The sequence below is a fragment of the Lithobates pipiens genome, unplaced genomic scaffold, assembly GCF_037356315.1.
Source record: "Lithobates pipiens isolate NorthernLeopardFrog02 unplaced genomic scaffold, aLitPip1_a1.2 Scaffold_19, whole genome shotgun sequence".
In the NCBI taxonomy this organism is placed as follows: domain Eukaryota; kingdom Metazoa; phylum Chordata; class Amphibia; order Anura; family Ranidae; genus Lithobates; species Lithobates pipiens.
In genome coordinates, this window is record NW_027507764.1 from 339,202,996 (window position 1) to 339,215,072 (window position 12,077).

Genomic DNA, 12,077 nt, shown 5'->3' on the forward strand with positions numbered 1-12,077 from the left:
GGATCACTAAGCATTCCTCATTGAAGATTGCTGTGGCATGTTTCAGTCAGCTCTACATTGCTATGGTCATACCTCTTGTGCCAGAATCTTCTTGATACCCCATAATTTAAGCATAGCAGTTACTGCTGTGCTTATAAATGGATTTGGCAGCTGATATTCCTGCCATGCAATAATAATAACATGAATTGTTTGTGTGGCTCTTTTAACATAGGGAGTCTAACAATTTTGATACCAAAGCTACCCACTACTTCTATACAGAATGGTCCCCATTCTGCGGTTATTCTCAACCTAAATTTAGTTGCTGTAGTGTGTATGAAAGCTTGTATAGTATTGTTATGCATTGTGAACATCGGTATAACCATAACAACTACAGCATAAATTGTGTCTCACAGTTGTTGTTCCAAGAGATAGCCTTTAAGGCCTTGTTCAGACAGGCCCTGTCACCCGTTGTTCCATTGTCACAGCACCTGTCGGCTGAAGCCACAAAAACAAGTTGCTCAACACTGCTAACCGTGGGCATCTAAACAGGTTCTAAAGGCAGGACGTTTTTTACCTGTGACGGGAGTCATTTTGGACGGGGGGGGCCGTGGACCCCAGCATACCTTAGAGTGGTTTGGAAACTTCTTTCTCAGCTCCCCAGACCCCTCTTATGTGTAAGTTACCCTGTGTCTATTAGGGACAGCACAGGGTGACAGGGAAAATGATGGACAACTACTTAATGGACACTGAGAGAATGGAGAGGCTCTTTCACTTGAGACAGTAATATTTATGAACAATATCCCTCAAGAAATATATGAAGATAAATTAATTCCACCTTTCAGGTTGCTGGAATATTGTGTGAGCTTGGTCTCATGGACAGTTGTAGACTTTTTACCAGGTAGTTTGAGGAGGGGTGGGGTTCGTTATGTGTTTATTGTTAAGTGGCTGTATTCCATTACTCTATTGTTTTTGTCTACCTGAGCATCTCTTGTAGATGAGACAAATCTTGTGACCACTTTATTTATGCTTATAAGAATGTGTATTGTACAGAATATTGTATTCAGTATTGCTGGGGCCAAATAGTCTGCTCGACTCGGCTGGTTTAAGTGCCTAGTTAATTAGCTTATGTTAATGAAACCACTGTGACCTATTAGTTCCTGTGTTGATACTAGGCAAGGGAAGCTTATACGGCAGACATACTCTTCTTCAGTACTGGGTCCTTCACATTGCCTTAATGCATTCTCTGCATTTAGGAAAAAAATGTCCTAGTAGTTGTTGTGACCACTAAATCCTTCATTGAATACACGTTTGTATATAATATGATGTTTTAGCATGCAACTAACATTTTTGTGTGCCTGTTTTCAGGGGTAAGAAACTATTTGAAGGAGGCGTTGGTGAACATCATTGCTGTACATGCAGAGGTAGGTTTGCCGAGCACTTTATGGCATTCGCTATTTCCTGTTTGTTGCTTAAAGTGTTACTAAACCCACAACTGTAAAATCAGTCTGTATATGCAGTAAAGCATGCTTGTTATACTCATTGTGGAACCTAAGGGGTTAATCCTCTGCATTGTGTAAAAAGGCTGTTTGATCCTGTCTTCTCTGATCCTCCCCTTCTTCCACTGTAACCAGTCCATCTCAACAGAGCCTTGGAGGCAAGTTGCACATGCTCAGTTCGGTTTGTATTGCTAGAGAGGGTTTTTTTTTTTTTTTTTTCTTGGGAGAGTGCATATAATCAGCATAGGACAATCATGGGAATGAAAGCTTTAACCAGACACTGACAGGCCTCATGTACACTGCTGCAGTTGGCTGCCCCCGAACTCATCCAATGTTATCTTATCAGTATATGTATACAGGTTCATTTAATGTAGTTTTTAGGCAGTTGAGTTTAGAGGTCGTTTTTGGAAAGCAAAAAAAAGGAGTTCAGACACTAAGTTTAGAGGCATTTCAAGCGCTAAATGCGGTAACCATTTAGCAGTGTTTTGTTTACAGGCGTTTTTAATTTTTGGCTATTTTGAAAAAAAAAGTTTTTTCTCAAACGCCTCTAAATGCAAACGCGGTATGTAAACACAGTAAAACGGTAATTTTAAACGTGGGTTACTATCTGTCAAGTTAAATCATTCAGGAGAGGTTGTGAAAACGTTCTGTGTACATTGCGCCATAGAAGTCACAAGACTGCTGATAAGAAAAGGTATTTAGCAGTTTATATTTACTGAAACTGTTACATTTCCATGTTCTTTGTACTGTGGGAGACCGTATATATAGTGAATTCAGGGTCCTGGGTAGAGTTGCCACCTCATCCCTTTAAACCTGAACACATTTAAATTACACTGGTTCTGAGGCTAATTAAATGAAGATAAGGAGGTGAGTTTAATTACCACCTTAATCAGGCACAGGACCTGTGTAATTAATATATGTTTGGGTTTAAAGGGATGAGGTGGCAACCATAGTCCTGGGTTTGGTAACACTTTAAAGAATATCTAAGGCCCCTTTCAGACGGGATGGATCTGTAATGATCCGCCCCGTGATGATCCACTTGCTCAGCAGGGATCGCTCCGTTTATCCCTGCTGAGCCGGCAGAGGTCAGGGTGGTCCCTGCACACTGTGCAGGAACCGCCCTGTCAGCTCTCCGCTCTCCTCTATGGGGGATCCCATGTCCGTGTTCATCCGATCCGTTCTGCAGACGGATAGAAAAATAGGATTTTCCTCCTTCTGCAGAATTGGACCATTGCGGAGACGGATAATATCAGGTGTCTGCGGATGTTCATCTGCAGACACCCGCTATCCCATAGGGATGCATGTATGTCCGTATTTCATCTGCAAACTGATGAATGAAATATGGACATACGTTCCGCATGTGTGAAAGGGGCCTTAACCAAAAAACAAAATTACATTTATTGTAGTTTACAGTCCATAGATATGGTGGCCGCATTTATATTATTTTTCAGAAAGTACAGAACAGTTTTTGCTATTTGTATGTTTTTAGGTAATGTGGTTGCTCTTTAAATCATTTGCACTTCGAAAAGTGGCAGCTTTCTTTTAGGCTGTGAAATACTAAATCTGCTAAGTTGATAAAAATGTTTTGGAAATAATTATATTAATTTAATTTTTTTGTTTAAATGTTTCATTGAGAGAACACATTGGTGTACAGGCAGCAATAAAAGCATGTACAAAGACTCAATGTAATACACTCTGTTGTAAAAAGACAAAAGGTTTTACAAATTTGGTTATACAAACAATCAGAGATTAAACAATGCCAAGTGAAGCTATAGAGTTTAAGACTATCATGAGCAGCATAGAAAAGTAAATAGTGTAGCGCTTAATCTCATAACATGAAAATATATAGAAAAATGGGAAGGGCATGCACCCAAATAACCCCCAAATGTAACACAATACAGATTCCTATGTGTATATATAATAAACAAAAAACATGAAGTGAACAACCAAAAAAAAAAAATATCAATTGAAGTTCATATAGTCCATGTGAAAAAATAATAAATTTTTCTTCCAAATAAATCAATCTTCCATGTGACAAACTCCATGAGGTAAATCCCAACAGTGAAGTTGAAAACGTAACTGAAGTGAAAAAAAAACACCACCACAAACACAGGAGGCTTACTGGAACGTTAGAACACACAAGAACATATGTTCTGTGAGTCAAACAAGCTTGTATTGTGAATACAACTCTGAAATGGACCCTGGAACCATCAGATGTTTGAAACAGAAATTCCCAGTTCTTATCAGAATGAAGATATCCTTATAGGTGTATCTCATATAGGACCATAGTCACATATTTATAGATGTGGGGATATTAAAGCAAGAAAACAAAAAGGGTCACATAGCATAATAACGTTTGATAAAAAATGTATATCATTTACTGAAATTAGTAAAACTCATATTTAGCAGAATAAAACAGCGCATATAGTCAAATGGCGGCAGTGGATACCTTCCCTATCATGAGTAGCATAGTACAAGAAAATAAAGCTGTGCTTAACCACTCTAAGGCCAGACCTATTTTTCAAACTTGTTGTTTACGAGTTAAAATCATTTTCTTTTGCTAGAAAATTACTTAGAACCCCCAAACATTATATATATTTTTTTTTAACATTAACAACAGTATTTGCGCAGCGGTCTTACAAGTGCACTTTTTTTGGAAAAAATACACTTTTTTAAATTAAAAAATAAGACAACAGTAAAGTTGGCCCATTTTTTTTTTATATTATGAAAGATGATGTTACAATTATAATATAATAATAATTGTGACAAACTTTTATCCTTAAAAATCTCCATATGGGACGTTTAAAAAATTCTACAGGTTTCATGTTTTAAGTTACAGATGAGGTCTAGGGCTACAATTATTGCTCTCACCCTAACGATCGCAGTGATACCTCACATTTGTGGTTTGAACACCGTTTTCATATGTGGGCACTACTCGCGTATGCGTTCACTTCTGTGCGCTAGCTCGACGGGGCAGGGCATGTTAAAAAAAAAAAATTCTTATTTGTTTTACTTTTTATTTTTTACACTGTTCTTTAAAAAAAAAAAAAGTGTCTTTTAAAAATGGACTTTTATTCCTATTACAAGAAATGTAAAAATCCCTTGTAATTCAAAAAAAGCATGACAGCACCTCTTAAATATGAGATCTGAGGTCAAAAAGATCTCAGATCTCATATTTACACTAAAGTGCAATAAAAAAAAAAAAATGTCCCTATGGGCGAAAGTGATGTTTTGACGTCGCTTCAGCCCTGCAATTGTATGGAACCGAACAGGGGCCATCTTCCCCTCACTCAGCTCCATGCCAATCAGGGGAGAGGATGCGATCGCCTCTGCCACTACTGGCAGCTCTGGTAAGTGACTGCTGCCATAACAACAGTATTCCATTTGAAAATGCTGCTGTATATTGATGGTGGGCGGTCTGTAAGTGGTTAAAGTGATAGTAAAGTCTTGTTTTTTTGTTTTTTTTTAACCACTTCCCGTCTGACCTATAACAGATTGACGTCCGGGAAGGGGAAGTGGTTCTGTTATCCTGACTGGGCATCATATGACGTCCAGCAGGATAACATGCTGGCGCGCAGCAAGGTGATCGTGAGTCATGCTGCATCAACAAGTCACAGGAGTACAAAACGAATTGCACTCCTGTGACTCAGAGAAGCCCAGCTTAAAAAGCTCAGGCTGGACTTCTTCTTTTTAAGGTGTTTCGACAAACGGTCAAGTAGGCTAGCTTAAATTTTACTGTGAATCATAAATTGCTATATAAATAGAATTTTCAACAAGTTGTCTATATCTCCAGTTTAAATGTGTTGTCATTGGCCACTCACGTGCCTAGAATGCTGCAAAATGGTCAATATAAATAAAAAATACTTGAAAAAATGTAACTTATTAAATGAGCCTTGTATGGTATTTTCTGTAGTGCAGTGTGAGGGTCTCCCTGTGCCATTCTCTGTACCCTAGCAGGGAAAAATAACATACAAGGCTCAAGGCATCCACCGTGCATGTACAGCCAATGTTAATGAAATGTACACAAGGAAATGCAGCTTCACTGCATTGATGGCTGTATGTATTCCAGTGGATGGTATATGGAGACGTTATAATAAAGCCTCATGATTGCTGTTGTGTGTAATCTGACTCAGCAGTCCCATAATGGCCTCATTTTTTCAGTACCGTTGTGCCACAAAAGCTCTGCATGTTAATAGGACACTCCTACTAACTGAAATTGCACCAATTTAATCCTGTTCATATAACAGGAATCTTTAGGAGGAAAGGTAAATGTTTTCCACTGTTATTTCTAATTCTAGGTATTCTCAATTTCCAAAGAACTTGTCCCCAGAGTAATGTCTAGAATTGTGGAAGCAGTGGGGGAAGAGCTCAGCAGGCTCATGCAGTGTGTGTCATCCTTCAGCAGAAACGGAGCATTGCAGGTGCGTCCACATTCTCAACACCTCATTTCTGTTATTTGACTTACTGTATATACTCGAGTATAAGCCGAGATTTTCAGCCCCTTTTTTTAGGCTGAAAGTGCCCCCCTCGGCTTATACTCGAGTCACTGCCGTCTGCCTACCTGATCAGCGTGTCGTGCAGACAGACGGCGGCCATTCCACTGTTCAAAAGCCACGCCTCCCTGTCTGTGATAGGCGGAACACTCAATTTCCCAGCAGTCAGTGTTCCGCCTATCACGGACATCCGCTCATCCTCATACTACGGACGAGGATGAGAGGATGTCCGTGATAGGCGGAACACTGACTGCTGGGAAATTGAGTGTTCCGCCTATCACAGACAGGGAGGTGCAGCTTTTGAACAGTGGAATGGCCGCCGTCTGTCACAGACGAGGAGGAGAGGTGCGGCTTTTGAATCCTGGAATGGCCGCTGTATGTTTTTATGACATGCTGATACATGCTGATCGGTGCAAAATGGCACACGGAGCTGCAGATGGGCACAGAGCTGCAGAAGGACACAGAGGCTGCAGATTGGCACACGGAGGCATGCACAGGACACAGGTAGGCTGCAATGGACACAGGGAGGTATGCAGCTGCAGATGGGCATTGTTGACCCTCTTTTCCACTCTTTTAAGCTGTGACAGTAGCTGCTGCATGTCTCATCTTCGGCTTATACACGAGTCAATAAGTTTTCCCAGTTTTTTTGTGTTAAATTAGGGGCCTCGGCTTATATTCGAGTCGACCTATACTCGAGTATATACGGTATATTCTGTATATGAAGGTAGGTACATGTCCTGCTTTATGTGTTGGTGTAACATCTCTCTGATGTCTGTTACAAACAGCTATTATTATTTTTGGTTAAATTATCTACTGGTTTCCCATATACGTACAGTTACAGCATATCACACAGCACTTTATCGTGTGTATATGTCCATTAACAACATCAGCCCCTTCCATGAAGAACCTACAGCTCATATTCCTGGCACTCCTACACATTGTAGTATGGAAGGAAGTGAACCAGGCAGTAAGGCGATTGCAGTGGAGGAGGAGAATCTTGCACCTAGTGGAAACACACCCTGCAAGTAGGAGAACTCCCAATTGGATCTGAACCCTCATTGCTCAGTTCTGATAGCTAGTAGTCCTATTCCCTGGGTGGGTGACTTTTTAAGGACATTGGTCATTTTACCGACACTGGCACACCTCTTTTCCCTGTTCTTTGTTCTTACTGCAGCTACAGTAAGCTAGGTGACCCTCCCAAACTGTTTTTTCCAGATGTTTCCTAGTGACAAGCCATTGCTGGCCTTTGAGTGGACCAACATCCTTTGTACAGGAACAGCTTTGGAGGCTTCAAATATTGTAGAAATATTATAATAAATTATTGTTAATCGGTATTACTGTCGTGTTCATCTGTGGGCTAGTGATGGCTGCTTATTAATCCCTTTTTTGTTTTCTTCACTGGTGCCTAGAAGTGTACATGCCTTGGTGCTGTGGACTGGATTGTCTGCCAGCAATTGCCAACTATATGCTTAAAACAATAAATACTAAAACAGAAATTTAATTGTAAAAAGTGTAACTTGATGTTTATCATTATTCAGTATTTAACAAAAATTGTTTTCCTCATCAGGCACGCCTTGAAATTTGCTCACTGAGAGATGCAGTAGCTATTTATCTGACAAATGACAGCAAGTAAGTATGTGTCCTTGTGTTAGATATACAGTATGTAAAGGTAACCAAAAACTACTGGTGTCTTTGGTGTACAACTTGCAAAAACCTGAAAACAATAGGTTGATAAGGCAGTGACAAATATCAGAAGTAAAGATGAGCAAACAGTTTACATTCCTCCAACAGACTGGTGAATTATTAACCACTTCAATATAGGGCACTTACACACCCTTCCTGCCCAGACCAATTTTCAGCTTTCAGCACTCTCGCACTTTGAATGCCAATTACTCAGTCATGCACTACTGTACCTAAACAACATTTTTATCATTTTTTTCATACAAATAGAGCTTTCTTTTGGTGGTATTTAATCACCACTAGGTTTTTTTATTTTTTGCGACATAAGTCACAGAAAAAATTGTGAAATTTTGAAAAACAAAACCCTTTTTTTTAGTTTCTATGATAAAATTTTGCAAATAAGTAATTTTTGTTCATACATTTGGGCCAGAATTTATACTGCTATTTATCTTTGGTAAAAATAACCCAAGTTAGTGGATATTAGTCTCTGTGAAAGTTATAGAGTCTACAAGCTATGGTGCAAATCATTGAAAATTGATCACACCTGATGCACTAATGGCCTATCAATTCTTGAGGCCCTGAAATGTCAGGAAAGTACAAATACCCCCCAAATGACCAATTTTTAAAAAGTAGTCAGTCAAAGGTATTTAGTAAGAGGCATGGTGTTTTTTTTTGTTTTTTTTTAAGTAAAGCCATTTTTTTTATTGGTTCTTTACATGGATCTGGGATGGGCTGTGTCCAAGGGACACTCATCCACGATCGCCACACTGCGTGCCCCCCCCCCCCGGCGAGAAACCGAGAACCATATGATGCCCGCCCAGGATGGGAGATCCCATCGGCGGGCATCATTTGACTATGGCCTGGTATTGAAGTGGTTAAGACATTTGCTTCATGCCGGCTCTATACTCATGTATGGCAATATATTATACAGATATTTATAAGCATAGAGTGCTAATACAGATTTGCAGTATATGTTGTGATTTTCATGTGTGGATGTATACAGGAAAATCCGTGCCAGCAGAATGTTAAGTTGAGTGTTATATTATTACCATCAGCATGAGTCTCTTCTGACATGTTTTCCTGACACCAAGAGAAAAATGTTGATAGCCTCAGCTCTGTTCCTGTGTGGAGGAGGGTGCGCCCCTGTCCTCCAATCGCCTCTCACAGCTCTTCTCCCTGAGCTCTGCAAAGCGTAATTTCAGCTCTCCATTTTGTTGACATCTCAAGCTTTACAAATTCTGGTGTTTGCATGGCTGTAGAAATGAGAAACTGCAGATAAAGATGTACAACTTATGTAGGAGAATGTTTTATCAATATGTATCACATGAGGCCAGTCACTTCACTGGGTATATGACTCCTAGGGCTATTTTACACTTGCTTCAAAACATGGCTTCGAGCATGCTTTGGTAAAGCTTTCTGTATGTCAGTCAAAGCTCCTGCCACTAAATAAAATGGTTAGCTTACAGTCCTGTTTACACCTTGCTTTTGCTTGGTGCTTCAATGGGGCTTCGATGAGCCTTTGGTGGTGTTTTGGTGGGGCTTTGATGAGGCTTCCGCGGGCTTCAGTGGGACTTCAAGCAAGCTTTACCATAGACTTCTATGGAGGCTTTAAAAATGGTTAGCTTACAGTCCTATTTACACCTTGCTTTTGCTTTGCTTTGGCTTTGCTTCAAAAATTATACCCCATATAGCTTTAGTGGTGCTTCAAAGTGTCTTCAAAGCCTCCATAGAAGTCTATGGTAAAGCTCACTTGAAGCCCCACAAAGCTTCACCGAAGCTCCACCAAAGCCTAATCGAAGCCCCACTGAAGCCTCATCAAAGTACCAAGCAAAAGTAAGGTGTAAACAGGACTGTAAGCTAACCATTTTATTCAGTGGCAGGAGCTTTGACCGACATTCAGAAAGCTTTAACAAAGTGTGTCCGAAGCCATGCTTTGAAGTCGTGTGTGGGTAAATATTGCCCCCCAAAAATTACCCACATTTCTAAATATGTACTCCTTTGATAATCCTTCATGATTCTGCAGATTTATCTTGCATGTCTAGCTCCAGCAAGGTATCTTCTTTTGTTTTCTGGGTTTTTTTTTTTTATTTTTTTATTTTTTTATAGAGTAGGGAAAAGTTTTTTTGGGATGTTTGGAGAAATATCCCCTAACTTCTTTTCACTGTCATAGGAAGACACAGTCAGCAATGAAAACCTGACAGAGGTTCTCATCCTTTCCTAATTTACACAAATAATATTTGTGTTCTCATCTGTGTACCCATTGGAGAGATTTTTCATCACTTCCTGTTCTTGTGACAGAAATTAATAGGATATCTCTTCAATTGGTACACAGGCAGCAATAAATGCATTTTTTCTATTCCTTATGCATTCTGTAGAGAAAGAAAAAATATATAGTTGGCTTTTAAAATGCATTTGTTTTATTAACTGCTTTTTGTAAATTCAGTAGTAGCTCTGTTTGCCCTCTGGAGTTGTACAAGTAAGGCCCACTGTGCAAAGAATGACAGATGAGAATTGAAGAATATTAACAATGTTAAGATGCACATAGTCAAAGAGATCTGTCAGAAAGCATATTATATTCCTTGACTGACCAGCTTTTCCCATTATCCCCTGCAAGCAACTGAGGGGTGCAGGCTCATTGATGTGTATTATATTTTGAAATGCATAATCTAAATGTTTTCTGTTCGTTACACAGATCCAGTTTCAAACAAGCACTGGAAGCTCTTCCTCAACTTCCCAGTGGCAATGACAAGAAGTGAGTAATTTCCACCAGCTGTCAATACACTGCCTTAAAAATCTTGTATTGGCTTAGGCTTATTAATTGAACCACTTCAATACAAGGCATTTTCACCCCCTTCCTGCCCAGGCCAATTTTCAGTTTTCAGCGCTGTCACATTTTGAATGACAATTGCATAATCATGCAACACTGTACCCAATTTTTATCATTTTTTTCCCCTCACAAATAGAGCTTTCTGTTAGTGGTATTTGATCACCTAGGCCGTTTATTTTTTATTTTTTGCGCTATAAACAAAAGAAGAGCGACAAGTTTTAAAAAAACAATATTTTTCACATTTAAAAAAAATGTATTCTTCTACATATTTTGGTAAAAAAAATCACAATAAGCATATATTGATTGGTTTGCGCAAAAGTTATAGCACCTACTAAATAGGAGATTGATTTATGACATTGTTATTATTATTTTTACTAGTAATGGCAGCGATCTGCGATTTTCATCGTGACTGACATTGTGGCGGACATATTGGACACTTTTTACACTGTTTTAGGACCACTGACAGTTATTCAGCGATCAGTGCTCTAAATATGTATTGATTACTGTATAAATTTCACTGGCAGGGAATAAGTTAACACTGGGGGGCGATCAAGGGGTTAAATGTGTTGGCTAGAGAGTGATTCTGACTAGGTAGGGGAGGAGACCGGTCGGTGTTCATACTTGGTATGAACACGCAATCTGTCTCCTCTCCCCTGACAGGACATGGATCTGTGTCTTTACGATCCTGCTCTATAACGAGTGATCGCGAGTGCCCAGCGGACATCACAGCCGCCGGGCGCGCGCACCGGCTCCTCAGTGATGTGGCGGCATGCGCACACCCCCTATACCGCTGGGAGGCCTAGGACGTCATATGACGCCCGCCCAGGATGGGAGATCACATCTGCGGACGTCATATGACAATATGCAGGTAGGGAAGTGGTTAAGACACATACAAGGCATATACATTATGTTTAGAAACATTTTGTGACACACCAGCACCCAATAAGAGAAGGAGTTTTCCATGTGAAATGTCTAACACATACATCACACAGTGGTCATTGTATGGACTCGTCATAAGTCACTTCTCTAACTGGTTAACTGACCCACATTAGCTTCACTTCCGCTGTTTAGAAACCATGCTAGCAGTCAGTGAAGCATTGCTGTATCCTTTTTTTCAAGTTCCTCCATCAAAACTTAATATTCTGCTTTAGGAGTGATGTGCTTCAACAAGTTCGCTTCCAGACATAGCTCCTTTCTGTCTTTGAACTGTTACTAAACCCAAAACCGTAAAATCAGTCTGTATATGCAGAAAAGCATGCTTGCTATACGTAAGTAAAAATGACCAAGCAGGGTTTACCACCGCTTTAACGATAGAAGCCACATTTCATGTGTCTGCTCCTTGTATGTTACTATTTTTTGCTATGAAAAATATATTCTATATTGTCTCTCATGCCAATCGATTGTCTTCAATACTTTTGCAGTCACAGATAACAGATAAGAACTGGCATGCAGATCAGGTGTTCTGAGTTTCATGGTTGCATTATTTTTTAGGATCACTGACTCCCAGGATTGAAGCTGGAAACAGCTTGCTAACTACCACTTTTAGAAGACCTTACTTCCTTTATTACACTAAAACTGGCATATTTTAAATGTGAACAGGGA

General features: G+C 39.7%; 1 protein-coding gene across 1 annotated transcript in view; it reads left to right on the forward strand.

Moving 5' to 3' along the window:
- The window catches only part of EXOC2 (exocyst complex component 2), a 316,653-nt gene that overhangs the window by 296,446 nt on the left and 8,130 nt on the right, over positions 1–12,077 (forward strand). The window contains exons 23-26 of the mRNA XM_077492106.1: positions 1,345–1,400; positions 5,774–5,896; positions 7,536–7,597; positions 10,341–10,400. Of these exons, the coding sequence (XP_077348232.1) occupies positions 1,345–1,400; positions 5,774–5,896; positions 7,536–7,597; positions 10,341–10,400 (301 nt within the window). The remainder of the gene's footprint in view (positions 1–1,344; positions 1,401–5,773; positions 5,897–7,535; positions 7,598–10,340; positions 10,401–12,077) is intronic.